The sequence below is a fragment of the Triturus cristatus genome, chromosome 7 (assembly GCF_964204655.1).
Source record: "Triturus cristatus chromosome 7, aTriCri1.1, whole genome shotgun sequence".
In the NCBI taxonomy this organism is placed as follows: domain Eukaryota; kingdom Metazoa; phylum Chordata; class Amphibia; order Caudata; family Salamandridae; genus Triturus; species Triturus cristatus.
In genome coordinates this window covers 372,509,803-372,537,527 of record NC_140590.1, presented here as the reverse complement: position 1 = coordinate 372,537,527, position 27,725 = coordinate 372,509,803, and the positions used below count along the sequence as shown (strand labels likewise).

General features: G+C 44.0%; 1 protein-coding gene across 2 annotated transcripts in view; it reads right to left on the bottom strand.

The window, feature by feature from the left end:
- SHISA7 (shisa family member 7) overlaps nucleotides 1–27,725 on the bottom strand; it is a 431,884-nt gene that overhangs the window by 101,639 nt on the left and 302,520 nt on the right. For both annotated transcript variants that reach the window (XM_085616540.1, XM_085616541.1), the window contains exons 2-4: nucleotides 21,490–21,599; nucleotides 19,254–20,036; nucleotides 13,732–13,886 (exon numbers count right to left, since the gene is read on the bottom strand). In XM_085616540.1, the coding sequence (XP_085472666.1) occupies nucleotides 13,732–13,886; nucleotides 19,254–19,804 (706 nt within the window). In that variant the 5' untranslated portion in view covers nucleotides 19,805–20,036; nucleotides 21,490–21,599. The remainder of the gene's footprint in view (nucleotides 1–13,731; nucleotides 13,887–19,253; nucleotides 20,037–21,489; nucleotides 21,600–27,725) is intronic.

Genomic DNA, 27,725 nt, shown 5'->3' with positions numbered 1-27,725 from the left:
CGAGGTTTCAAAGCAAAAGAATGACCCTAGGAATGCTCCACTATAGACTACCACTTCCAGAGCATTACCAAGGGAAAACTGCAATACAGACCGAAGTAGAGAGCGAGCCGGGCCCTCTTCAAGATGACACGTGCATGACATAGCATTATGAATGCCAAAGGAGAGTGCACTAACTTCACACAGTAGCATTTTCATACAAACACCTGAAACACAAGTTGTTAATCTGTAACGTCATTTTAGGGAAACTCACAACTGCCAAGATTTCAGATTGCTTATGTGTGACATTGTCACAATTTCAGTGTAATTATGAGTGCTATTCAATGACTATGAGTATACTTTCTCACAAGCAAAATCAAGAAATGAAGAAGAGGGAGACATAAATATCAGAAATTACACCCACTTGAGCTATGAGAAACGCTATGAAGATCTTAAAACTGCTGCAAAGCTCCAGAACTGGAAGGAACTAACCTGGTTAAACGAATGCATGATCATGATATTAATTGACTGAGTCTGTCCCGGCTCTGTTACTACAGGATGTGAGAGGGGCCTCAGCGTGAATCAGGACTATAGCTGCTCAGATAGTCGCTGTGATGTGGACACAGGAGTCAGTTGTCAGTCCAGAGAGGGCAGACTGGCACAGTGGGAGATGCAGAAGTCAAGGTGAGAGCTCATGGCCTGGCACCACTGTCCAAGTTCAGAACCTTGCCCAGTGACACAACTTCTCAGTGCCCCCCTCACACAACAGGGCATCACATGTCGAGGAGGTCAGGAAAACACTACTTGTCCTTACTTTATTTAATTCCAGTGGGCGGACCCCCACCCAGGCTGCAGCATCAAATCCTGGAAGCACAGGCTGGCAGGAATTTGTCATTAAAACATCTTGCGTGTTGTCGCACCGAACTGGGTCTTTGAGTGGCAGTCAAAGTGGGTGTAAAAGATGAAAAAAACAGATGCTTATCTGCCTCAGAATCATGCAGGCCAAGGTCGCAACAGAAAGGTCAGTGCCAATGACACTACACCTGTGGGGTGTAAAATACAAAATGGCCACCTACTTTGCCAATTTACTCACATGACAATTCTACCAGTCTCCCAAATTTATTTTCTCTCCCTCTAGCTCTGTCATTGCATTCTTTCTCATTTTATCTCTTTCCACTTCCTCTTTTCCTCTCTCTTCATCTGCTTCTCTATCTCTCCTTCCCTATCACTCTCTTTGCAGCCTCTTTCCTATTTAGCTGTATGTCACTCTCCCCATCCTGTCTTTTAGCTCCACCTGCCCTCCCTTGCAGCAGACAATCCTGTGAGTCTGGGCTGCGTGGTTTGAGCAACAGGCTCTTCATCCTCCCTCTTCAAATCTCTCTCCTGTCTTTGCATATTGCTGTCTCTTTTTTCTTCCCTATCATTCTCTCTGCATTCTCCATACCCTCTTCTCTCCCTCCCCACCTCTGTTAATCTATATGTCTCTCTTCCCATCCTTTTCTCTCTTTAGCTCTCTCGCCCTTTTCTCTGGCATAAGTTTATCTCTCCTTCTCCATTTTTAATGTCTTTTCTCTTTGTTCTCCCTCCTCTTTATTTCTTTCCTCTAATTTATTTCCATCTGTCTCATTCTCCTAATTTCTCCTTCCTTCTCCTATTTTTATAAATCTCTTTCTCGCCCTGCACCCTATCCCCCTACTTTGGCTGCATGTTCATGATCTGAAGGCTGGATGTGCAGAAAACCTGCGGCTTAGGGGCTGATTACGAGTTTGGCGCTGTTGCGCAGGCTCTCCGCTGGCACAGTTGCACCAAACCCTCGCAAGGCTTGCACACCATATTATGAGTTGAACTTGTGTAGAGCAGATGGTCCTTCGCCTTTCCCATGGGCGGTGCCTGAAAAACAGGCACCGCAATGGGAATGGCAAAAAAATTCCAGTACGTCATGGAAGGTGACGTCTATGCAGTGCTGGAACTTTTGGCGGTATACAGACAGGGGGGCACATGTTGTACCCCCCTGAATGTATTCCCATGGTGGGGGGCTATAGGGGCCCAGTAGGGCCCCCTTTGTTCCTTGACCGCCAGCCTTTTTATGGCGAGGCTCCCACCATGAAATGGCTGGCGGTGGCAGAATTTGTAATATGCTCAGCGGAACTGTGCCAGTCCCGTTCAGTGTCTTACATTGTGCACAGATGCGCCACCGCCAGGGAATGACTGTTCCTGGTGGTCGTGACACGGCCACTGACATGGAATTGCTGAGTGTTTTCACCTACACGAGAAGTAGCATCCGCGTCGTGTGGATCGGTAGCCGGTGAAAGCGCAAAGGAAAAAATGTATGTATATATATATATTTTTTTTTCATAAATTGTGTGAAGCAGTAATGAGGGTGAAAATGTAGGTATTGCCTCAGTTGTCAGACAAAATATGGACGGCAGAAATTTCAGTGACAAAAATATTGACAAAAAAAACCCAGAGATCATTAATATCAACTTTATATACTCTGTATGAAAATTCTAAAATATTGACACCCAAAAAATTGAAGACTCAATATCGTAAAAAATCGGAATCTATATTGAATTTCAACTATTATATAAACTACATTACTTTTAAAACATATACCAACTTTTAAAATAATGTTACATTAAAAGTATACCTATAATATAAAAAATATATTACAAAACGTGTAACTTACAAACATAAAATGATAACAGATACTTTAAAATAATTGCAAAAAGAAATAATCATATTTTAAAAACATGTACTATTTAAACATAAATATTAAAAATATGAACACAAATTAATTGGATGTCAACGGCTAGATATTAAAAAATGAAAATGTGCTAATTTTATAAAAGCAAAACATTATTTACATGAAACTTTGGAGGGTTCAGATTTACAATTTTCACTCCAATATGAGCAACAGTAGGGAGAGATTTGTACTTTGAAGGGGTTAGATGTACTATTGCCCCTTCAATGTAAGCCAAAGTGGGGAAAGGGTTGGACTTTGGAAAAGTCAGATTTACTATTCCCACTCCAAGCGGAGAAACAGCAGGGAAAGTGGTGGAATTTAGAGGGGTCAAATTTACTATTCACACTCCAACATAATCAAAAGTAGAGAAAACGTTGTACTTTGGACTGGTCATATACAGTGGCGGTCCGTCCATTGGGGGCGTTGGGGCGTTGCCCCCCGCCCGCGCCCCACGCCCGCAGCTTCCTCGGCGTCTCTGAACTTAAGTAAACTCTCAGTTTACTTAAGTTCAGAGACGCTGAGGGAGAACTGTCAGTCAGTATGACGTTGGACCGCCCACCCCCTTCAGAGTCTGAAGGGGGTGGGCGGTCTGGCGTCATGTTGACTGACAGGCAGCCAGCAGCACACAAGTGCGCTTGAGTGGGGACGGAGGGCGATTTTTGCACCGTGCCCAGTCATGCGCACTAGTGTTTCCAAAGGCTGGCGCATGCCCATTAGGAGAGCGAGGGTTGAGCCAAGGCTCAAACCTCGGTCTCCTAATGGGTAGGCGGGCGGAGCGTAAGCCTGCTCTAAGCCAATCCTGGTGCTGCTCCAGCACCAGGATTGGCTGAGAGGGGTCTTGCAATGCCAGCACTGATGGGCTGTTCCAGTGAGTGAGTGTGTAGGCGGCGGCGCCAGAAGTAACGGACCCGAAGCGGCGCGGACCCTGACCTGCTCAGGACAGGTAGGATTTTTTTTTAAAAACCCCACCCCCGCGTGACAACCCCCCCCACCCCCCACCCCACACGACACGAGCCGCGACTGATCACTGAGTGGGGAGCAGTAGGTTTCAAGAAGCCGCTCCGTTCGTCTTCACGGTGCAAATATTCAATGTTGTCGGTGTTTTGCTACAGACGGGCTTCTCTGCCCACAATCTGTGCTCTGGGCATGTGGGTGGCACGCACGGCACGAGAGCCGCGGAGTGCAGGTTCTGGTCGTGCAGATGGCTCTTTCCCTTCCTCTGTTGCCTTACCACCCAACCCATTAAGCGCATTAGTGCCCGCTGCGTCATAGCACTTTTAAAATAATTATTTGCAGTCATGCTGAACAGCAGCGGCGCAGTTAGTTGTACACCATGGCTAAAATAAGATGATAGTGATTGTTTAAATATTCAAAACAAGCTTTTTCGTAGCCTCTTGGCACTGCAGTGGCGCTTGGAGCAGCTATTCCAGCCAGGCTGGAATGATGGACCTGCTGCGCAAAGGTGTCCGGACCAATATATGTAGAAACACATGCATCTACATTTAGAGATGCCAACAAGGTGCATCGGCGCACCTGTGTGTCCGTGGCGTGACTTGAACAGTAGAGTGAGGTCGGTGCAGGACAGGATGGGAGGGGGTGGGGGGGGGTCAGGGGGCAAAGACAGAATGATGTCCTTATGGAATAATGGAGTGCCAAAGGTTATGGGTGAAATGTGCTGGCACAGCTCTGTGTTGTAACTGTACTTGTTTACTTTCCAATTTTTGATATAGCGTCGCATAGCTATACTGGATTTAATAAATTCCAGATATTAATAGTGGGAGCGCTGCCGATCACAAGTGGAGGAACGAATCAAAGGGACGCTGTTACACAGAACTGAGGTGCATTGTCAGCCATGTGAGGGGTCGGATACGGAAATAGGACGAGGTGCTGCATTTCTGGATTGAGCTGGTTTGACTGGCTTTATGTAGGTAACAGTAGTGGAAAACCAGAGAATGCATATAGTTAGGCCTGTCTTCTCAAACAGCTGGTACTTATGACGTTAGGATTCAGGTGCACTGACGGAGCTGTGATTGGGTCCCAACGCAGGAGTGCAGCTGGGCTGATTTGTGTTTATTAGGAGGGCTGTGCCTTAGTCCCAGTATCGGAATTAAAGAGGTCCTGCAGGAGAGGATTGAGGTACACTGATAGAGCTGCATGCAGGCCTCAGTACTGGAGTAGCAGGTGGTTACTGAGGTGTCCTGGCCGAGCTGTGTGCGGATCCGTCCCTCTATTTGATCAGTTGGGCGCAGCCTGGAAGGGTTGAGGGGCACTGGCAGGCCTGTCTGTGCGAGTCTCACCACTGGTCTGGAATTGTAGTGGCGCTGCACATAAGGTCTGGGGTGCTGTGGCAGAGCAGGGTGTGATATCTGGGGTGATTGGTGGTTCTCGCACACCTGTGTCTGCACGAAGAGATGTGCACACTCCCCTCCCTCCTGTGATGTGCTGGTTTCGTTTCTTCCTTTTCAGTGAGTTATATTTATATTTTCAGGCTCAGACCTGCCCGGAGCTCTGGTACTGTCATAGTTCACGCACACCAACCTGGCAACAGACATGCAGAACTTCACAGGAAACACAACAGGCATGCTTGGGGGTGGACAACAAACGTCTAGCTGTGATAACACAAATGGCAACTCGCATGTAACAAGTACACACACGGCACACAAGGGTAAAACACACAATAGACACATCTGTATCCTCCATAAAAGTGCACAAAACAGTTAAACAGCACACTACCAACAATGCAGCTAGGCACGCACATCAGGCTGATCCCAAAAAACAACATATACATGGGGACAAGCAATAAACATTCATAAGTGTCTTGTCCCTGAATCATTACAAGTGCTGTTACATCCTGTTGCACATTCAGTTCTATTTGCTGCCATCCGTGCTTGGGAATAAACAGGGTTGCATGTTTTACCCTGTATCTAAGCTAGAGAGGGGGCCTATGCAGAGAGTTTGTGTGCTAAGTGGGCATTGCAGTGTCAATCAAAGACATATGTGATGCAAATATAAGGGTAGGAAGTCACTCTTCTACTGACACCGAGTAAGATTCCTTCTCAGGTTCACAGAAACAAAACCTGTTTTTATTTACAGAACCAACAAGGCGCTTTATAAACAATTATTATCTTAATATACATTTTGTAACAAGTAAGTAGATTTTGGCCAGCTTGATCATAGTTAAATGTCAGAAAAAATATCTTTATGGTAGCAATGACGGCGGTTGTTTTCTCGAGTCACAAAGGTTATATCTGAAGATCATTTTGCCTGTATGTTGTAGAAGTACATTTATAACCTTCTTGCTTTCTCAAATTTGCTTGAAAATGCACCATTTGTACACTCTTTTTTCAAACTTTTTTCGGGGGTAAAGCCTCCCCGAACCCACCTTAGGTTGTTTGAGCTCGCTCGCTCGCTGCCGTGCAATATGACAATAATATTACGCCTCACCACTTTCAAATGTCACCAGCCGCCACTGGTCATATATATTATTCTAACTCCAATCTAAGGAACAGTAGGGAAAGTATTGTACTTTAGTGGGGTCAGATGTACTATTCCCACTGCTAAACTTGCTTAATTAAATAATTAAAGGAATAAGTGTATTCAAAAAGGCACATTTCATTTTATATTACGAATGAAAAAGTAAAAAATGTTTTTAAATATAGAAACATATTTTACATTAAAACATTCCCCTCCCTACTACCCAATAAAACAAATACAAAAATAAAATTAATGGAAAAATATTATTAGGAAAATGAAAATGTATTCATATTACATGAATTAATTAAGCAATTTAAAATAATGTATTTGAAAAATATAACATTAATGTACACAATTTAATAATTGAATAAATGAATCAACACATTAACAAATCATTAGAAATCAACAAAAATTGCAATACCAGTAAATCAATGATTTAATTTACATATATATTATGAATTAAACAATTAAATTACATATTAAATAGAATATAAATTACAATGATTTACATTTTTTAAACTTCCGACCCTATTCGTCTACAAATTCAAAAACTCATAACTAAATAAACAATTGCTAATTGAATTTTCAAAAATCCTACCCATACTTACAAACTGTACTAAAACAACTTAAATGTAAATAATACTATAATACTAATAACTTACAATACCAAAATGGCTCATATTTATCAAACTAAATAAAACAACAGTTTATAAACCTATATTAAATAAAGCTATATTATATATGACCATATTTAAAAATGATACCAAAATAATGATATCCTTATCCGCTATATTCGGTCCCATGATACTTTTGACATTATGATATTTTTGACACAATACTTGTGACCCACAATATTTTTTGCTCAGCTGGAATACAATTACTTCTGGAAAGCCAGATTTGCCTCCTGGTTGTAGGCACTGTACATCTGAAGAATGGCTGATTCCTTTAAATACTTTGGACAGTGGGCTCGCTGACATGTAAACAACCATTCGGTGTCCTCCAGTCATTGGACCAACAGACAGTTCTGTTTGTGATTTACTCTTCACAAGCAGCGTCAGATCTACGCTGAGCCCAGCAGGAGATGCTGTCAGAAGCACTTGAGCATGCACAGTTTCTTATGCTTCACCAACAGCTAGGAGCAGCTTCTGAGTCACGATGAAACTTTAATTAAGGACTCTGTCTAATAATATGTTGTTTTATACTCCCTTTTCTCCTTCCTGCAGCGGAATAGTTCGTTAAATGTTCTGCTACAAAAAGAAAATCAGTGCTATAACAATGGTGTTTTACATAGTACTTTCCAACTTTCAATGATCTCTCACTGAAGAGGGCGGTGGAAAGGATAACAAGAGAAAGCACCAAACAACAAAACAGGCATTGGTGAAGTCAATTAACGAGCATGTATCTCAACATAAAATAGACACATCGATCAAAAGTAAGCTAGTATTAGTATAATAATAGAAAGCTAGTACATGTGAAAAATTAAATTTGCTAAAGGTTGCACAAGCGAGCTACTACAGAAAAAAAACATAGTATGCATTGAAAAAACCAAGCCAAGCTAAAAAAGCCAGGCCCAGGAGGTCACCTTGGCGAGGCACATTGAAGCCGTGTACCTGCTCCAAGATCCTCCAGGGTAAAGGAGGGGGTCAGCACATTTACACATTCAGAGGTAGGGGAAGAGAGCCTGTAGTTTGAGTTGCTGCACAATGCAGCTGAAGGTGGCTGCTTACTTGTTATGTTATCAGCATTTATGTAGCTCTCTTCCATTTGTATAGCCCTGTAGTAAGCTCAGCAGTTTGGGTGCACCTTTCCTTAAGGTAATGAGGTTTCCCATTGACTGTACTGTGGTGCTGTAGAATCGTTGTGTCTAGGCTGCAATGAAACAGTAATTTCATATAGGGATTAGAGAAATCGTATCTTGGTTTTGTGTGGTGGCCAAACTGTGTCTGAGAAAGCAATGCATGTTGTGATGTATATTATGTTAGTGTGAGTGAGGTGAAGGATTTTACCATTTATTTTGTTCAGTCATGGTGGGTGGTTGTCTATTGCCTAATTGCATGTGTTGGCATGTGTAACTGGGAGGCACCCATTGTCTATGGTGTTGTATTGGCAGTCTAAGGGTGGTGGAAGTGCTCTCTAATGAGCTATGTTGGTTATGGCAGAGATTGATGTGAGGGAAGGAAAACTGTTGGACAATCAGTTCTTAGTGAACTATAAGCCATATTTCATGTCAGGATTCACATGAGTGTGCGGATGCTCTGCTTTTATGCTATTCATGTCCATGATCTGGATAATGAAGGGGCACTGATGAGGGGCATTGATATTTGGTCCATATGTTGGTGATGAGGGGTTGGCTGGCTGGTGTGAGGCATTGTTATTTCAGTGATATATCGTTGGTGCTGTGTTATGTGTATGAGGGTGGTGATAGAATGAATGATTCGGGTGAGTGCGATGTGCAATGTGATTTTGTGGCAGCATCATTTTGTCAACTTACATGTGTGTGATATGGTCTAACATTTTCTGTTGTTTTCATTTGTGGATACTTATCCGAGGACTGGAATGTGATGTTGTGGCAGCATCACCTTTGCTGACTATAAGGCTTTGGTGAACGCCATGCTTTGGTATGGACTAAATAATATATTCAGTTGATTGAGAGACATGATTATGTGAGAAGTGAGGAGTGGTATTAGAGTGGTGTTGCTTTTCTAACTGTGTGGCATTGATCCCATGATATGTGTAAGACAGTGCTTCCCAATCTTTTTAGACCCACAACCTAATTTTTAGAATGACAAACTTTTGCAGCCCACTTAACTATAATGGACATAAAGCGGGTGATTTTTTAATGTAACTAAAACATCATGTTGTTTAAAGACAGCACATTTTTTATTCAAATGTCGACCAAATTTGCACAGATATACCATTTTACAGATAAAACTATATTGCATACAAACGATAATGTGGGGTACTCAGGCTTCAGTATCAGCAACTAACGAGAATTGTTTTAAATTACAAAAAATGTGCTTCATGTTTGCTTTCTAACTGTTGAATGTGTACAGGTCACATTTTACAGATATTTACATTTTGTTGTGTGTTATAAAAAAAATGACATCCAGAAGCCTTCCCTTTCACTCTCCCTGCACCCCAGCAAGATTGTCACATACAGCAGCCTTTCAGTCACTCTCACTGCACTCCAGCAAGATTGTCACATAATTCACTTTACTTTTCTTTCTCTGACTGATAAGTGAGAGAAGTTTGTAAACACCAATCACCATGTTAAAAAAAATTGGCAGCAGTTTGTCAGAAGACATAACCTGATATTGTATTATTTGTTTATCTTGTATTTTACATTGTGCTTTTATGGTTTTATCATATGAAACCTAATAAAGATATTTGATTACCTGATATTTGACCTCTATGTTTAAAGCGCAGCAAATTTTGCGACCCACCAAAAATCGGCTGGCAGCCCACCAGTGGGTCGAGACCCACAGTTTGGGAAACACTGGTGTAAGACATGTTTCAAGCAGTCTCATTGTTCTTTGAACACCTCGGCAACTTAGCACTAATGCTTTAGAATGTAACCACTGAGAAGTGTCCAGTGTGGAATTCCCTATAGTAAACTTTGAGTAGGGTTGACTCCACTTTTCTACAGGAAGTTATTTAATGCTGTAGACATCATCAATGTTCATCGCAAGAACAAGAGACTCAGGATGCGCCACCTTGACTATAATTCATTCCAAATTTTTATACAATGCATATTCATCTCCTGTGTTTGGAACTCATGTAAACTCTCACAGATTTCCAGCACCCCTAGCAACATATTTTATTTTCATGTAAATTGTGAGCTACGTCTTTTACCAGGTCTATTGAAAATATGGTATTCCGGGTTCCCAAGAGTTCTTAAGCCCTATCTAACTATAATGGGTACATCTTGCCAACTAACCAAATCATGAGTAAGTGCAAATTGTGCTCTTCTCCATTCTCCACAGAGAGCGAGTCCTAGCCAATCAGAATTAGAACAGCCTTTTCATAGGGTTACAGGTGTACTACAAGTGTCATACTACCATGGTGCACCCTTTCTTCAGTAGAAAAACAGATCTAACATCACATCGGAAACACCAAGCCGGCTTCTCTTCTTAAATACATCCCCTTGCATAGCATCCGACAATGAGCATCTTTCAAATTCCTATCTACTACACATATCTCTGACATACTCATCACCCTCAAACCCACTTTCTATGATGTCCTTCGTCACAGCTCTCTCTGGAGAAACTCTCTCACCTGTACTCACTATTCTAACTGCCTCCCTTACTCAAGGCTTTTTCACAGAATCTTTCAAGATAGGTCAGATCCTCTCATATTTATGAGGAAAGCTACACTACATCGGGAGGACCTTGCCAAGTACTGGCCCATTACTCATCTACCCTTCATTGGAAAGATGATCAAAAAGCAGTCTATGTTCAACTTCAAGATAACATAATGGCCAACCTTCTCCTGCATGACTACCGACCTGCCTTCAAATCATGCTGCAGCACAGGGACAGTTACATTGCAATTTATAAGCAATGTCATTAAGGCCACAGAAGATGATAAGCCCTGTTACCTTCAATACTGTAAACCCCTCCACCCTCATGCACTCCCTGAAGTCTTAAATGGGATTCAGTACCAACGCCCTTCAATGGTTCTCCTCTGCCTTCTCAAACTACAACATTCCAGTCACCTGGACACCTATAGTTCCTAGACAATCCTTGTCACCTGTGGAGTACTCCAGGGTTCCAATCATCCCCTGTCATCTTCAGCCTCTATATGAAACCCTGAAGGGCGCTACATACTGATAAAAACATCAAAGTTCACCAAAATGCTAATGATACACAGCTCCATTTCAAAGTCCTCTCTGCTCCAGACATCCAGTGCCTTAAGTAGTACTTGCACCTCGTCCAGACATGAATGTCCACCAACTACTTGAAGTTCAACCCCATTAAGACAGAATTGCTATTATTTGCCAAGAACAATTTGGAAATACATTCTAAACCTGGCTATGACCCCCCAGAAAAACATTGCCAACAAAACCAATACAGCCTGATACAAGCTCCCTCTACTAAAAAAAGTGAATACATTCCTCCAAGAGAATGACTTCAGAGCTACTGTTCAAGCCCTCGTACTGTTGCATCTAGATGGTGGAAATACCTTATTATGAGGCCGCCCAGGCTCCACATTGGCCCCTGTTAAGGGCATCCTACACACTGCGGCACATCTCATCAGGGCCTAAAAAAACATGAACACATCACCCCCTCCTGATAGAACGTATCTAACTCCCCTTGTAAGCCATCTTCAAAAACAGTTACATCTTTCCCAAAGTGAACACAACCAGCACCCCTGTCTAGCTGGCTGTTATGCTCACCTTCGCTGGTGGTTCTTGGCGCGCCCTCGGCCAGGGCACCATCTGACTGTAGACAAAAGATTGTGAGAAAAAAAAGGCAAAAGGTCTTTTCCATCTATGCACCGTGGCTGTTGAATAACAACTCTGTATCCACCAGAACTGCCCAACCCTGCTAAAATATAGGAAGATGCACCTTATTAAAGAACTGTACATCACAATACAATAATAGTACACTAATGCTTCAAGATACCAGCTACTTCTGCTATCAATCACTAACAGTATCCTGGCCTTTGATCCTGTACAGTGTCACATAACACATGCATACATACACACATACATACATAACTAGACTATCCAACCCTCATGCCATCCTGGCTGCTCATCATAGACAGCCAAACCAAGATTCTGAACTCCTTAGCTATCTCTTTAACTCTGTAGCTAGGACTTTATGTGGAAATGAAATGTAGGAAATATATGTTTCAACATCTTTAGCTGAGAGAAGCATGTCTTCACAGCTGCTGTAATGTTTGAGCACTATTGTGGCTCGCCGTCCATGGGCATCCTATGGTTATTTAGTGGAAACAGACCTTCTCCTAAAGGCATGTACTATATGTTGTTTGGTCACATTTCAGTGTGGGCTCTAGCCATCAAGATGTCCATTTTGGTGGCGTGCATTTTAAAAACCTTGATACACATCAAATCTTAGATGGAGAGCAGGCACTTTAAACATAGTTATCAATGCCTGAGGATCTTGCTCAGAGCTTAAAGAGCAATGTGGTGTCATCCGCATAATTGAATACGTCAACACTAAAACCTCGGATTATTCTGATGAAGGACAATATGTATGTGTTGAAAAAAGATCTGAAAGAAGTCAGATCCTTGCGAGAACTCACCATTGACACCATTAGATACAGATAAAATACCAGCAGTGATTAATCAGATAAAAAAGCATTTGTTCTAGTTTAATGTCTGGCGTTTAATGCAAACATCTTTATGGATGGGGAGAGACGAGAGAGGAGTATAGCATAGGTGATGATGTTGAAGACTACTTGCAAATCCAGAAGCGACTGAATTCTATGAGATGGGTGGAAGGCTGTTTGTTCTTGTCTAACAGTTATCTAATTCACTAAGATGTTGCAATATGCTGACCCGCCCTCTACTACCAAGCCTAGGTAGGGTAAAGCATGTTTGACTATTTATTTCCAAAGAGGCATAACAAATATGGCCTTAGGTTCCTGGTGAATTATTCCTGAATGCATCTGCTGTTTAAACAAAAAGGTGCAAAGTCTTAGCTAAAGTGGGATAGCTGGGCAGAAATTCAGTAAAGATGAATTAATGATATCCAATGGAGAGTCTGGCTAGGTACAAAAAAACAGTACTGATGGCAAGTGTACTGACATTAAGGTAGCATGGCTGGCTCAAGAGGAGGAGCAGGGGCGTAGCTTGGTAAGTAAGATGAGGGGGGGGTGTGAGCTTCAGATTTTCCAACAGGCATATAATGATAAACTACATTATTCGATAAGCAGGGCAGCTCAAAGGGAGACGAACGCAGATTGGTAGGTGTGCTTAGTGAGAGAAAACACAATCTTTTGTTAAATAAACCGACATTTTTGAAGACTTTCGAAGCTGAGAGAGTGTTTGTGCGTTTTTGTCTGAATTTATGTAAAAAATGATTTCTGAAATCCGAGAGACACCTGCCCATACCAGAGTGAAAGCATCTGTACCCAACTGTTTGCCAGAAAATAAATGTATTAGGGGGGTGCAACACCACAAACACCCCCCCCGATGGTACGCCCCTGAGGAGGAGCAAGCAAGCATAGGCCATCAGATGGGTTTGAGCCGCTTTGTTCTTCTTGAACTACCTCAAACCTCTCCAGAGACAGGCTGACTTCTGGTCCAGCGTCCAAGCAATTGTGATATGAACACGTTGCTGGGACCACTGAAGTCGAGTAGACTAGCTTTGCTCTGTGCCTTCTATCTGCATTCCAGCAGGGACATGACACTCACCAATGGAGCAGCAGTGCTGAGCATTGAGGATTCCCTTCAAGATTCCCTTCACCAATACATTATCAAGACGAGCAGAACATTATGGAACAATATGGACAGCACGAGCAAGGCACCCCTGCATCAAAACCATTTCTGCGCGGAGGTTCCATCGCACTCACCATGGTTGTTCTTGGCAGACTTCACGGGGTTGTAGAGGTTCTTGGGCGGCCGAGACGGTCCGTTATCCTGCTGTCCAGAGCCCAGACTTGTGCTGTTGTTCCGCTCAGTACGGTTTGAAGTGATGGACTGATGTCGCAGGATATCTACCAAGGCCCTGAAGAAGGTACACAAATGTAGTTATTTAGGGATGGTTGCAGGTTGGGTCTGGTATGCCCCGTGTTTTCCACACAAGCAAAACTATGCTTCACAATTACACAGCACATGGATACGCATGTCTGTCTCATTAGGATGAATTAACAACATTTTCTCTCTTATGGGCATTTTCCTATTAACAGATTGTATATTTTAGACTTTTATCATTTAAAAAAAATATTTCTATGCTTTGGTGGTTGGGGGTTTAGATATAATCTGGTTACTGGGAACTGACATTTGGTGGGTGCTGTGCGTTTTAGTAAATGGTCCTGCAAGAAAGCAGAATAAAGCTTCATTACTGGATGGAAACATCCATTTGTATGCAAAGTCCAAGCTGTCTGAAGGCATGATAAAATGACAGCCAATCAGATTGTGGTTATTCTGGAACTGTTGTCGAACTCTTCGAGAGCCCCAGGCTCTATGTGAAAATCATCAGCTGTGTCAGCTATTTGCATTTGTGTTACCATTCATTAGCTCTCAGCCACTGTTGCCTAAATGCAAAGTATAAAAAAGTCACCCATTCAAAGTCTATCAGACACCTATTTGTAACTCACATTTGAGAAAAACGTAAGATTTACACAAAGCCGTAATAAAAAAAGGGCCTTTATCTGAAAAAGTACTTATATGCAAAGTTTTGGTGTAATTCCACTCAGCAGGTTTTGCAGCAGCAAAACATCTAAAGTTCCTGTTGGACTAGAGAATGGAAATGCTAAATTTAAAACGTCTCCAAATAACTTTTCGCCTAAACCAAAGTTATTAGCAAACCAAAAAACGAATTTCCAATGGAGGTCTTAAATATGACCACGATGTCTCTCTACGCTCTGTATATACCCCGAGTACTTAGGGAGAGTATAGCTTACAGTAACGCTGTTAATTGTGCTTTGCCCTTTGAGGTCCCTTCTGTCCTTGTTGTGATTTTCTGTCATATACCAGAGCTAGCCTTGCTACTGAGCATGTTATATACTCAACATGAGACAACCGAGAGAGTCTGCGTTCATGATTCATATCCAAGCACGCCTAGGGTTTCACTACGCATGTGCCCTCTCAGCTTAACCCTGCACACAGAGCCGAGAACAACATGATGTGACACCGCCAGACTGGTGAGTGGATGAATTGATGGGGGCCCCCAACACTTGTAGAAGGCTTCCATAGTAAGGTAAATGTACCTGCCTTCAACAGAGTACTACAATTCCATCTTTCATATGCTTCCATTATTGATCTGATCACAATAACACACAGTCCCAGCTCCCTTTCCATCCCCTAAAATATGGATCACACTTTGAGGTGAATTTCCTCCCTGTGCCGAGCATGGCCTTCATTTTGCTGTTAGCTTTCCCTCTTTGTGGTCTACTCTTAATGGTCTGTGCTCTTTTTTTTCTTTTCTTCGCGCATGCATATTTGTTTTGTCACAACCGCATTGCCTGTAATTATAGGTTGTAACTTGCAATGTATGTTTACTGTCTCGAAATACCCTTTTACTCGAAAGGATGAAAGACACTAAAAAACTCCCTAGCACAAAGCAGCGTTAAAAGTTAAATTTAGCTGCACTAAAAATGAGTTGGATGGCAAACCGAAGACCGATTTAGCAACAATGTTCTGTTTTTTAAAATAAGAAGATCTGTGACTCACACCCCTCCTCCCAGGCAATGCTTGTGGCAACGCTTTCCAAATTGACTCTCAAGAATAAAACCTTCAGAGGTAAATATCCGCGGGGGATGGGGATGGCCGACTGGGATTTTTTGTGCAGTCTCGACAATCTGGGACCACTGAAGAATCTAGCAGTGTTGGGTCAGAAGGAATCAGTGATGTGCCGGGATACACCTAGGGTGACCAACCGTCCGTAAATTTGATGGACCATCCATTATTTGTGTCTCACGTTTGTTGTCGGTGATTATCCCTTTTATGGACGCCTTTGGGGCGTAATTCTGGGGATTGCAGCGAGCTGTGCTGTTCCCTGTGAGAAGCCTCCGAGTGCTGCACAACTGCCTGTTGGAGCCAACTTGCACTCCTCCTCTGAGCTAAAGACATCAGCCGCCCCTCCCTGACCTTGCACTCACTGCCAACCTGCCCATTCTCATTCGGTCTCCTGGCTGGCTGTCATCTACACAGTGGCAATGGGCCAGTCTGGACAGTGTCAGCATGTGGGGAGCCTCCTTCTGCTCCAGCCTTGGGCACGGCAGTCTGCTTTTGGTCCCAGGGCTTGAGCCACCGCCCCAGGGTCCAAGCTCTGCGGGTGTGGGGGATTTCCATTTTGAAATATCTTGCATAGACTTCAGAGTTCCTTGTGTACCAGCAAATTTTAGGCATAACAAAAGTGTGACTTTAACTCTGGTGTTTAATGTATCTGTTAGAGACATCTGAGTTTTGCCTAGTATCAGCTTTGACTCAAAGTAGCTACAGAGGGATAATGTGTCTCCTGCACAAAGTGTAACATGCAGATGAACAATTGTGTTGTCACAGAGTTACCTTTGTTATTTGCAGTTATTTTTTCCACAATCTTTCATTATTCTAGCTAGTTAGGGTTCCTCTGGATAATAAGAAATTCTTATTAGTGAAAACAACCCGACCAATATGTTATGTTTTAAATCCTGAGTTTGTGTTTCTCCAGACCAGACACTCTTAAAATATAACACCTACCAATATGGATGGCATTTGACTGCTACAATTTTTGGCTCTCATTGTCTTAAGTAACATTTACTATACATTGACTTACACACTTATATAAGTTATTGTCTCTGTATAATATGTGTGTGATATAACACACTCTGACACCCTGCCTTACATACCTGGAATGAGCAGAACTCTAAAAGAAAATAAATGCACATGTGAGATGTTCTAGGTAGAGATAAGGGGCACTATTGGAGGGGGTAGTAAGGGAATACGTGGAGAAGTTAGTGTTTCGGGGAGGGCACAAAGCCTGTCACGCTGGCACCACCAACAAGCAAAAAAGGCTGGCCCTGTCAGGGGTGTACCCAGAGGTGAGCAAGCTGATGAAAGCTGGAGTCAGCCTTGAGCCTGAAGCCTGGCTCTGGCTCAGCTTGAAGTCTGAATGTAACCTCGAGCCCATAACGAGTGGAGCTTTCATATGGCTTCACCTGTCGCCAACCGTTCTGCCTTCATGCACATAGAGCTAAAAACAAAGCATTAATGTCTGAGGGAAAAAGGAGCTACAAATGGATTACACATTTAGTGGCTGATTTGTTCAAAGTCAAACAGAAAAACTTGGATTAATCGTGGCTTCCCGCTTAAAGAAATTGTGGCATCTTAGACAAATATTTTATTTAACCATACCTTCTTCTTCTTTACTTTCTCATATGAAGGCACCTTCAAATATGCGAGTTCATAATACCAGCTGTACACAAACCTATTCTGTTTGGTTTAATGGACTATAATGTGGCTCCTTCTATATCAATCTGGGCCACATACAGGGTTCACATGACAACAGTCTTCCCTCTTAGTTCACTAATGGCACTGTAGTCAGAGTGGGGACCGGGACAGCAGTGGTTCTAAGTTCATGTTTAAAAACTATCATTTTTATTAAGTACTTCTGAGTGGAGTCATATAATGTGACATATTCATGTGAAAGCTTCCACATGTTAAAGAAATACACTTTTTTGAATCATGAAGAGAGTTTATTGTATTTTACATGATGTTGTATGATTTACATGGCAAACATTTTCAGGGCTCGGCTTGTGCATGGACTTTAAGAGCCAAGCAAGACTCTTCGCTCACCCTGTTAATTTGTTGGCTCGCATTTCTAATTTGCTGGCCCGAATCTAGGCATAGCTATCATTTCTGCAACCCGTGCAGTGCCCCAGGCCCTGAGGCAAAAGCAGGTCAGGAGCCAAATGTAGAATGGACTATTAAGAAGGTATAGCCAATGAAAGGAGGGATTTCATTTTATTGTCATCCTGTTTGTATAAAGTTTTTTTTTTTTTAAACATTTCCAGCTAATGGAGAACGAAAAGTACAATTAGAAATTTGGAACATAACATGACCGGTGTGCACTAATAAAAAAATCTTCTAGTGCCACACTGTAACCTGCTAGACAAATGCTCTGTGCTAGAACCTTAGATTGAGTTCTCCCTCATTCTTTGAAAAACAGACTTTTGTTAACAGGGATTTTATTTCGGTATGCATATGCTATTTCAGTAGCATGACCCTAGCCAGAAGGCAGCAGAGTGCTGAGCAAGGTCCAAGACAAAGTTTATGTCTGGCACTTGTGCCAAATCATTGGGAGGAATATTGACTAACATTTCAAGCAGCACAGGCCAGTACGTGAAGTTGATGTGTTGCGTTGCGTGAAAGAGCAGAGTAGCATCACACTTTCAAGGATATGATGCATTAGAATTGGGATTGTAAGCGCTGATATGCAAGTTACAAAGGGAACCCTCACACCATCACCCTGCTCACTCAATATTTAACTTCTTCCTCTCTCAGTTCCCTTTTCTGTATCTATTCCCTCCTATCTCTTACCTTGCCATTCATCTCTGCCCTTTTGTCGCTCCCCACATGCTTTCTATTGGGTCTCACTACCTCGCCTTCTATACGACCCCCTTTACTTTTTTTTCTCTTTTCAAACTTTTCTCTGTCGACCTCAGCATCTTTCTGTATGTTTTTCGCTCCTTTCTCGGCCCCAGCTTCTTCTATGGTCCTCTTTTCATTTAACGTTTCTTTTCTCTCTCAGCTGGCAGATCCTTGCTTGCTAACCTCTTCTCTCAATGCTCGCTCTCACTGTTCCAACCTTCTGTCTCTCCCTCTCTGTATATATCCCTCTCTTTTCCTTTCGCACCATCATTTCTCTCTCTGTCTCATACCCTCTAGGAGTGCTACTGCCTGTGAACTCCAAGTATACATTCAGCAACACTGACACTATCATTCATGGTACTCGAGTAGAACTGTGAAAACTGCCCCTTATGTTGGCTGTCAAATTCTGCTTTGTTATTTTTTTCATCTTTAAATATGCCCAGCTATACATGTATGTTACCTCAATACTACAAGAAGTAATACAAACTAAATAACTTAAACCTATTTTAGCTTGTACTTCTTCCACCTGTCTTTTTTTAGAACTGTGCTACCTCCTCAGATGTGTTTGTGAAAATGATTGTGCCCTGAATGTTGCCCCCTTGTCCTGAATTTTTACTGTTACTATCCAGAATGTGCCTTCTTGCCAGGTGGTCACCCTAGTTACACCTAAAGACTACATATAAGGGACACACACTGTCAAGAAATCATCACTTATTGCCAAACGAGATGGACAGCAATATCCCCAAGCTCCTCCCCCTCACGCGCCTGGACGGGACATTCCTAGCACTGCTTGCTCACTCACCTTGGCACATGCACCTCCCGGCCCTGTGGGCGTTGCGAGGCCTTATTGAAGGCGATCTTGGCTCCAATGCCCACAGCCAGGGTAAACGTGATGACCCCACAGATGACGTAGACGGTGCTGTTGGTCTGGTCCTTCTGCGGGTTGTTGACGCTGTTGGCACTGGTTGTGCTGGACTGTGATGTGGCCGCCCACACCGGCGTGTCGTAGTTGCTGCAGCTGTTCTGGTCCAGCCGCTTGTGCTGGTGCTCACAGCAGAAGCGGTAGTGGCACGTGCCGCAGCAGAAGCGGAAGGTGCCCGTCGTGCAGTTGAAGGTGGTGTCGTACTGCCCCATGACGTCATAGTATCCATGGCACATGTCCGGCACCGATTGGTACTTCCGGGACGTGACGTTCTGCGGGACGGCGGGCCGCTTGACTTTGGCGAGCAGCGTGGGCAGCGCGCGGCTCTGGTTGACTGGACGCAAGCCCTGGGCTGCACCCGCCGTCAGCACCGAGTACATAGCCAGGATGTCCAGGGTGGCGCAGACTAGCACTGTCACAAGCTGGTACATGGCAGCCCGAGGCTCCAACACACCACCAAATAACAAATCTAAAGCGCTCTGTGGTCGTAATGCCGGCCGGTGCCTGCTCTGTGCGCAATCCTCTCGTTTTCTTAGAAAAAAAAGTTACTTCGCACACTTAAAATAAGTCATCTGTTGTCCTATAGTCTCATTGCCAGGCATCTGCTTTTTTATTCTTAAAAGAGATATATTCATTGAAAAAAATGTTTTTTTAATACACAACCTAAAAAGGGGGAAAGAAAAAGAAAATGTCAGGCCAAGAAAATGGGTGATAATTTCAATTGTCTGGTTACTTGTGCTCAAGACTGATGAATGACAAAGGTGCTCCCCTGGGTTCAGTGTGAAGTCATGCGTTTTACTTGTGTTGGCGGAAAATAGAATGAGTGATAAAACATCCATGCTCAACGTGAGACAACCAAGACAGGGAGTGTCTAGCACAGTGCAGTGTATTTTGTACTGTGTAATACACTTGAGATGTTCCCAGGGAAGTTTCAAAACACACACAAGGACATGCCTGCAAGTAGGTACCACTGCCTTGCCATAAAATGTAAAAAAAGACCCACTTGAACGAGGAGGCGACATGTATCTTTTCTTCTACCCATCATAGTTTATTTCCTTAATATCAAAAACACAGCAAATTCCCTTACTAGCTCGCGAGAACTCAGTAAACCTCACTACCGCAGTAGCTTACTAGTGGGCCTACACCAATAATCCTTTGCACCACACAACAAGATCATACAAGATGCCACCAGAACAGTGTTCCAACTCTCTAGGCATATTCTCCCCCCTGAACTGTCACCGGAATTTACAGGGCGTTCAGAGATCTGAGGCTTTTGACTGCGCTAAAGCAAAAGGGTTAAAGTACAGGCTCACTGTGAGAAAAACGTGTTTGTAAAGATTTTGGTTCAGGTTAATAAACAGGGATATTTCTCATGGTAAAGGGACGGGCATCTATAACACGGCAACAGGATCAAAAAGGCCTCAGACTTATTACTCATCATGACGGCGTAAATCCCACACAAGGCTTGAGAAAGGGTGCATCAAGGCACGGTTTGCCTCGTGAGTTTGTGAATGCCTTCAAATATAGGAGCTTGTGGCCATTTGAAGACTGCTCTCTGCCTTGTCCCACTGTGGAAATGGGTCAAGATTTGTTCTACCAAAGGGCTGGAATAAATCTTCTTTCTTTTGCCTGTGCAGATAATAATATTTAAAGAAAAAGTGTGCAATTGTGAAGCCTGATTACCTTTCCCCAGTTTGTAAATAAATCGTGTGTACAATTCTACATTGGGAATAAGCAACATGTGAATATGTCACGTGATAATACCAGGAGTAAACCTGGAAATCGGCAACTGGCGTAAATGTTTCAAGAGTACTGCTGGCAATGTTTGGGCATTGCAAAAAGTAGTAAATCTGCACCCATTCGGAGGAGTTTTACTATCAGAGAAGGTCCACTCATTTGTTGTGAGTTGTGCCGCTTGGGTATGAGAACCCTTGGCTCACAACCGTGATGTGCTCTGTGCTTACACACATGCAGAGGAATAGAATCTGCCAGGGTGTCACTGAAAGAGAAAGCAGTTCATACATAGTCCAGGCCATACCGCAACAATCAAAGCAAAACACAGCAAGTACACACCATTTATGGCATCAAACAATATTACAGTGGGAAATACAATTACCAGGCCTGTTACACATCATACAGGGCTGAGGCAATGTTCAATATTGACTGGCGGTGGCCCTTCTATCGACATTCTCACGGTGAAAACACCTCCAGGGTCATTGTGTAGTGCTGTGAAGACAAAGGAGATAAGGAATAACAATGAGCTATCATGACCACAGAAATAATTTGGCACACAATTTATCTTTATATGAATATAATATTTAATTCAGAAACATGTAAAATGACTTCTACAATTCACAATATCGAACAGGTGACTAATGACCTCTTATAAATATACCTCACCCGGTAGTTGTACTAGCTATGTAGCAGCGGCTGTGCTGCACCAGCCATAATTTCAACATATCGGTCCTTGTTGCAAACATCACTCTCAACAATAGCGCCTACTTACATGGATGGGACTGTTATGAGGAAAAATGGTTTGTGGTGGCAGGTCTGCCATGCAAGACTGGCATGGCAGACTTGGCATCATCAATGGGATCCCTGGAGATGGGCCCCCAAAGTGTGATTCTATTTCCAAGAATAATATAAACTTTCTTTCTATTTGGGCATTCCAACCAACAAGAAAGACAAATTGTATTCCTACCATTTGCAGACGATTCTGCCCTCCCTCACAAAACACCAACGTAACTGCAATTCCTCCGAATTGTAGCCATTTCCTACTCTGCCCTCAACAAAATGATGATCAACACATTGAAGTCACAAATCCCACCGGTGGGCCCATTTCTATACAAACGCTGATGACACTCAAATTATATTTGGGCAGTTGAACACTAACAACAACCACGGCACAAAACTAAATGTCGCCTCCCAGACCAATTGCTTCACTGTAACATGTCGGTGAATGCCCGTTTCAAATGCAGCCCATCCAAAATGGACACCTCTCCTTCCCTCCTTAACACAACCGTATATGATACAATCCTCTTCTAAAACTGTCCGCGGTTAGGCTTCATTGTGGACCCAAATCTCATGGTGAAGCTCATTTGACAAAGGTGTCATTGACATGCTATGGACAACTTAAAATCCTGGAAAAACGACTTGCTTGCATTGATTGGAACTGACATATCCCTCTGGCAAACATCTTGAAGCAATCCAGATGGACTATGCTAATACCATTCACCTGGCGGCACCGTGGAAACCTTTCGGCTGTCCCCAACAGGTCCAAAACGGTGCAGCTCTGCTTGTCACCGGCATTTCAATACAAGATCCCCCGAAGCAGAAATCCTTGCACTGGTTCCTGGGCCACTCACGAATGGGCCATAAAGTGTTCACTATTGTGCACCATAAGGACCCTCAATTTCTGATGCCCAAGTTCCAACTCTATCAACCCAACAAAGCATTGCAATTGTCTGATCAGTTTCTGTTACTGGTTCTCATCACAGTGACAGTGGCCTCGGGAGGCAGAGTCTCCTCTTCGGCACCTTCCTAACCGTGGAATCCTCTCCCCACTTCTACTGCTCCCAATGTGTTCCTACTAAGTTTAGGAAACCCACTATAACCTGGTTATCTTAATCATCTTCAGTATTTCTCTTGCTCGCTGTTATGTTGCTCCTTTGGCGTCCTAGAAGCTCTTCGTTAGTTGTGCTTTACAAATACATTTAACATAAAATACCATCCTGGCATGGGTGAGCACAGCTCGAGGGAGGGATGTGAGGGGCTTGTATGTCTCTAAGCCTGGAAGATGAAGGTAGTAACATATCGTAAGTGTCTAATTGTTCATTACAGTAAATGAGAGAATCCACCCTTGCCTTTTATTTGGTGCTCTCCCACGTCCCCAACTGCAATCAAACAGCTGCTTGGCTAGTAAAAGCACAAGAGCTGCATATCTCCTGTGGGATCCCTGGATGTCCCACACCCATCCCAGTATTGCCACCCTCGGGGCCCAAGGAACCTCGTGTTCAATCATAGCAGATAATGTGGTGAGCACCTCCGCCCCAAAATGTCTGGACAGCACTGCATGACCACGACAGATGGAGAAACGTTGCATCCAGTAGGCCACAGCGGGCGCAGTTGGCCGTCTCACTTAGGCCAGTTTGTGCAATGTGCAGGGAGTATAATATGCTCGTTGTAGAAATTTGTAATGTATGATATGGAGCCTACTACTAGAAGACACCAGGCCTGTCAAGGCACATGTCAACCTCCCACCGGGCACACGCATTGCGCCCTAGGTCAGGTGTGTCTTCCAACGAGGCCCGGTATAATCTGGGAAATGAGTTGCTTCATGGAGCTGGTTTCGAGGAGAGACTCCCGCGCCCAGCAGGGCAAAGCTTCACTGGGATAACAGTGGCACTCGCCCCCACGGCTCTTCTGATTCTGTAATACAAGAAGACATCCAGGGGGTGTACGGGGCCGTGCCTAGGAACTCATCCCGCATCTTGAATGTATTAGCGAGGTATAAATCGCTGGGTTTGGAGATTCCCTAGCGAGATAGTTAAGAAAGTGCTTTGGGTTCGTGTGTGGCTGGTATTTGTGGATGCTTATGCAAAGGGAGAGATGGTGTGTAGAGAGGCATGAATCCCTTCTGCCAACCAAGCAAGATCCAGGCTCTGGAAGGTCACTGCGCAGTTGACGTATACATTGAATAGTGCTGAAGCACATCCCCCATCAGAGTGCACAGGGCACAAGGAGCGACCGTGTCCTTCTCGACAGCGCTATGCGAAGTGAAGACATCAGGACGGAGCCAGTAGTAGGCAAAATGAGCCTGGGCGCACAGATAGTACAGCTACGGAGCCTCAAATCCTCGCATGTGAAAGGGGAGCGTAAGGGTCTCCCACTTCATACGGGGTTGCTTGTCAGCCCACGTTAACTGAATGAATTGAGTATGAATTCGCTTGAGTGGGCGCTTCATGAGAGGCAGTGGGATGGTGACAAACAAGTATGGGAGCTTGGGGAGAAGCTCCATTTTCATAAGACTGATCCTGCCGCCCAGAGTAGAGGAAGTGATATCCAACGGGATAAATGATTCTCCATTTTACAAATGGTCGACCGTATCCTCACGCCCATACCTCTGTTTACGCAAATCCCCAGGTCCTTCACAGAGTCTTCACACCAGTTTAGAGGAAAGTCCGGGGTGAAGTGGCGTGCACCTCACATCAGAAGAAATATTTGGTATTTACTCCAGTCGATGGCACCCCCTGAGAGCGGCCCAGAGCGCAAATGCTCACGAAGCACTTCATTAGGACTAATGTTAGGATTCCTCAAACAAAGAGTCATTTTATCCGCGTAAAGCGATAAAAGAATGAGCCGGGATGTATACCGAATGGCATATTGTGCAAAGTGTTGACGCAGTTTTGTAGTGACGGGTTCGAAAGCCTGCGCAAATAGGATCGAGGAGGTGAGACAACCCTGCCTAGTTCTCCTGCACACTACAAGGGGGGGATTAAAAGTTGTTATTTATGCATATTTTAGCGGTTGGACTGGGATATAATAATGTTATCCACCGCAGGGAGCCCAATTCAGGCAAGGGTGGTAACAAGATACTTCCTTTCTAGAGAGTCAAATGCCTTAGAGGCATCAAGAAATACAGCTCCGGCATCCAAGGCTGGGTCTACGTCTTTCAAAAGAACAAAGAGGGTTCGCAGATTCTGAGCAGTCGACTGACCCAGCACAAACTCAGCCTGATCTGGCCGTACCAAAGCCAGGAGTAGTAGATGTAGGCGGTCAGCTATCAGTTTGGCTAAGATTTTGTTGTCGCAATTTAGTAGTGACAACAGGAGGTTGGAGTCATAGTATTGAAGGGGTTTCCCAGGCTTGAGCAAGTTAACACCGGTGGCCTCGCACAGGGTTCGCGTTGGCACTGGTTCAGTCCATGATTCTTCGCACAGCACCAGTAAATGTGAGGTTAGTAGGTCTTGGTATCGTTTATAAAACTCAGCAGTGAACCATTCTGACCCTGGCGTTTTGTTTGTTGGTAGACCCGAGATCACCTCCCGGAGCTCATCTAATGTGAAGGGTTGTGATAAAAACTGATGCTGTGCTGATGGTAACCAATCCAACATGGTATTGGCTAAATATTTGCCCACAGATTGATGCTGGGGGAGTCCATCCGGTGATATAAACGTTGGTATAATGTATGTGGAAGGTATGCAGGATCTGAGGTGTCTGGTATTGTTTGCAAGCCTGCTCATCTACAATATGTGTAATATCATTCACTGCCCAGGAATGTTTAATCTGTTCCACCAGTGACCGATCTGGTTGTTCTCTCTCCCTGTATGCCCGAACCCGAGTATATTTCCTATGATATTTGACTTTCATTTCTGTTATCTCTGCGTACTTCCTGAGTTTCTCCTTAAGGAGGTCCCTCAACTCAGCCTTCGGTAAATCCGACTGCGCGCACTCAGGTCTCTCAATACCCCATTATACTTGGCAATATACACCCCTCGGATGGCGGCCTTGAGTCCCTCCCAAGTATGCCCATACTTCCACTGAGCCTGTATTTGGTGCTAAGTATCAATTTTAAGTAGGTCTGCAGCAAAAATGTTGTCTAAAAGTGCCTCCGCATTCAGGTGCCATGGACTCACTCCCGGCAGCCGAATATTCAGCATGACCGGGAAGGGTCATACAATGGGCGAGCAAGGTGTGGATCCATGGACACATGCCTCGAGAGGTAAGCCAATAATCTATTCTGGACCACATGTCATGAACAGCTGAGTAGTAGGTGCCCTCCCACCCATCAGGGTAGCATGGCTGCCAGGAGGTGGCCGAGATCTGTCCTGGGTTTCATGTAGGGGGTAGTTACCATTTCCTGTCCAGAGTAGGAGTGTGGGGGTGAAGGACACTACGAACCCCTATAGCATGTGAAAGAATTAAAGATTGTCAGTGTTTGTACCATAACAGTTCACAATCATGAGGGGCGTCGTTCTCCATCTACCCCATACCATCATATAGTTACTGTGATGGTCTTAGTGCGACTTCTCCACCCTAAAGGGAGTTCCCCCTTTAATCAGTATGGCTACACCCCTTGCATATGAAAAGGATAGATATATGTGCAACTCCAGAATCTTGGTAAGGCAGGTGCCCCCTTCAGATCAAAGTGAGTTTCCTGCAACAAAACTATGGGTCCCTTATGTCTATTGAGAAAGGCTAACACCTGTCACTTTTTGTGAGGATCCCATAACCCTCGCAAATTCCATGCGATGCACACCATCTCAGGCACCCAGCTACATGCCCTATTAGTCATGACCGGTGCATGTGTCTCCGAGTGTGTTCATGTGCGATCCACAGTCCCACCCTTATCCATGCTTCAGCCACCCAACAAAACCCTCCCCCACCCACACTAACGGCCCAATCCCATCAGGACAAACCCTCTACCCACCCAAAAGAGCAAAACAATAGCATGCTTAGCTGTTAGAAACTGTCAGAGAAAAGAAAGATAATATAATAAAATACAGAAAACAAGAGCTTCTCAAACTTGGTGATGAAATACCCTTGGGTGTTACCAGAGAGGACCATGGGGCTCTTCTGTGCATAGCATACACAGATGCCAAGGAGATCATCGTTCCATGTGCCATGGGCCTGTGCATTGTGTGTAATAATCAAATAAATGTTCGGAAGCCCTCCAATCACCAACAGGCGGATGGCAGGTGAGGACAACAGGAGCAAAAGGTCTCAGGAGAGGCCCACCAGTGATACATCGATTTCAGAGTGACCGGGGAGTAAACCAGATAGCAGTGGCAAATCAATCTGGATCAGTGCGATGTGGGGGGGGGGCATCGCAGTTCGCCCCCTCTTTCCTCATCTCATGGTGGTTAGTTGTTAGAAAATCTGTCGCCTGCCGTGGTGACTGAAACTCATACTGGTGCCCTTTATGCATGACCTTCAGTCGAGCTGGGTAGAGCATTTTATATTTCTAGTTGGCCTTGGGGAGCTGTTGCTTGATGGGCAGGAATTTTTGCCTGGCTTCCTGGACTGCTAATGTAAAATCCGGGTAGATGGAGATGCTGTTGCCATCAAAATGTAGGCGCCCATTTTCCCTGGTGCATAGTGCTGTGCTGTATGGTGTAGTGTGCTGTATCGCAATCACAGAAGTTTAGCAGTTGCACTATTATTGGCCGAGCCAGGGTTCCTTGCGGAGGACTAGTGGTTGGGGCCCTGTATGCTCTCTCTACCACCACCAACCGGGAGAAGGCCTCCCCAATGAATACTCCCAGGAGCAGACACTCAACACAGTCCTCCATGCGGCCAGTCTTTTCTGATTCTGGGACACCTATTATGTGAATGTTATTGCCTTGCAATCTT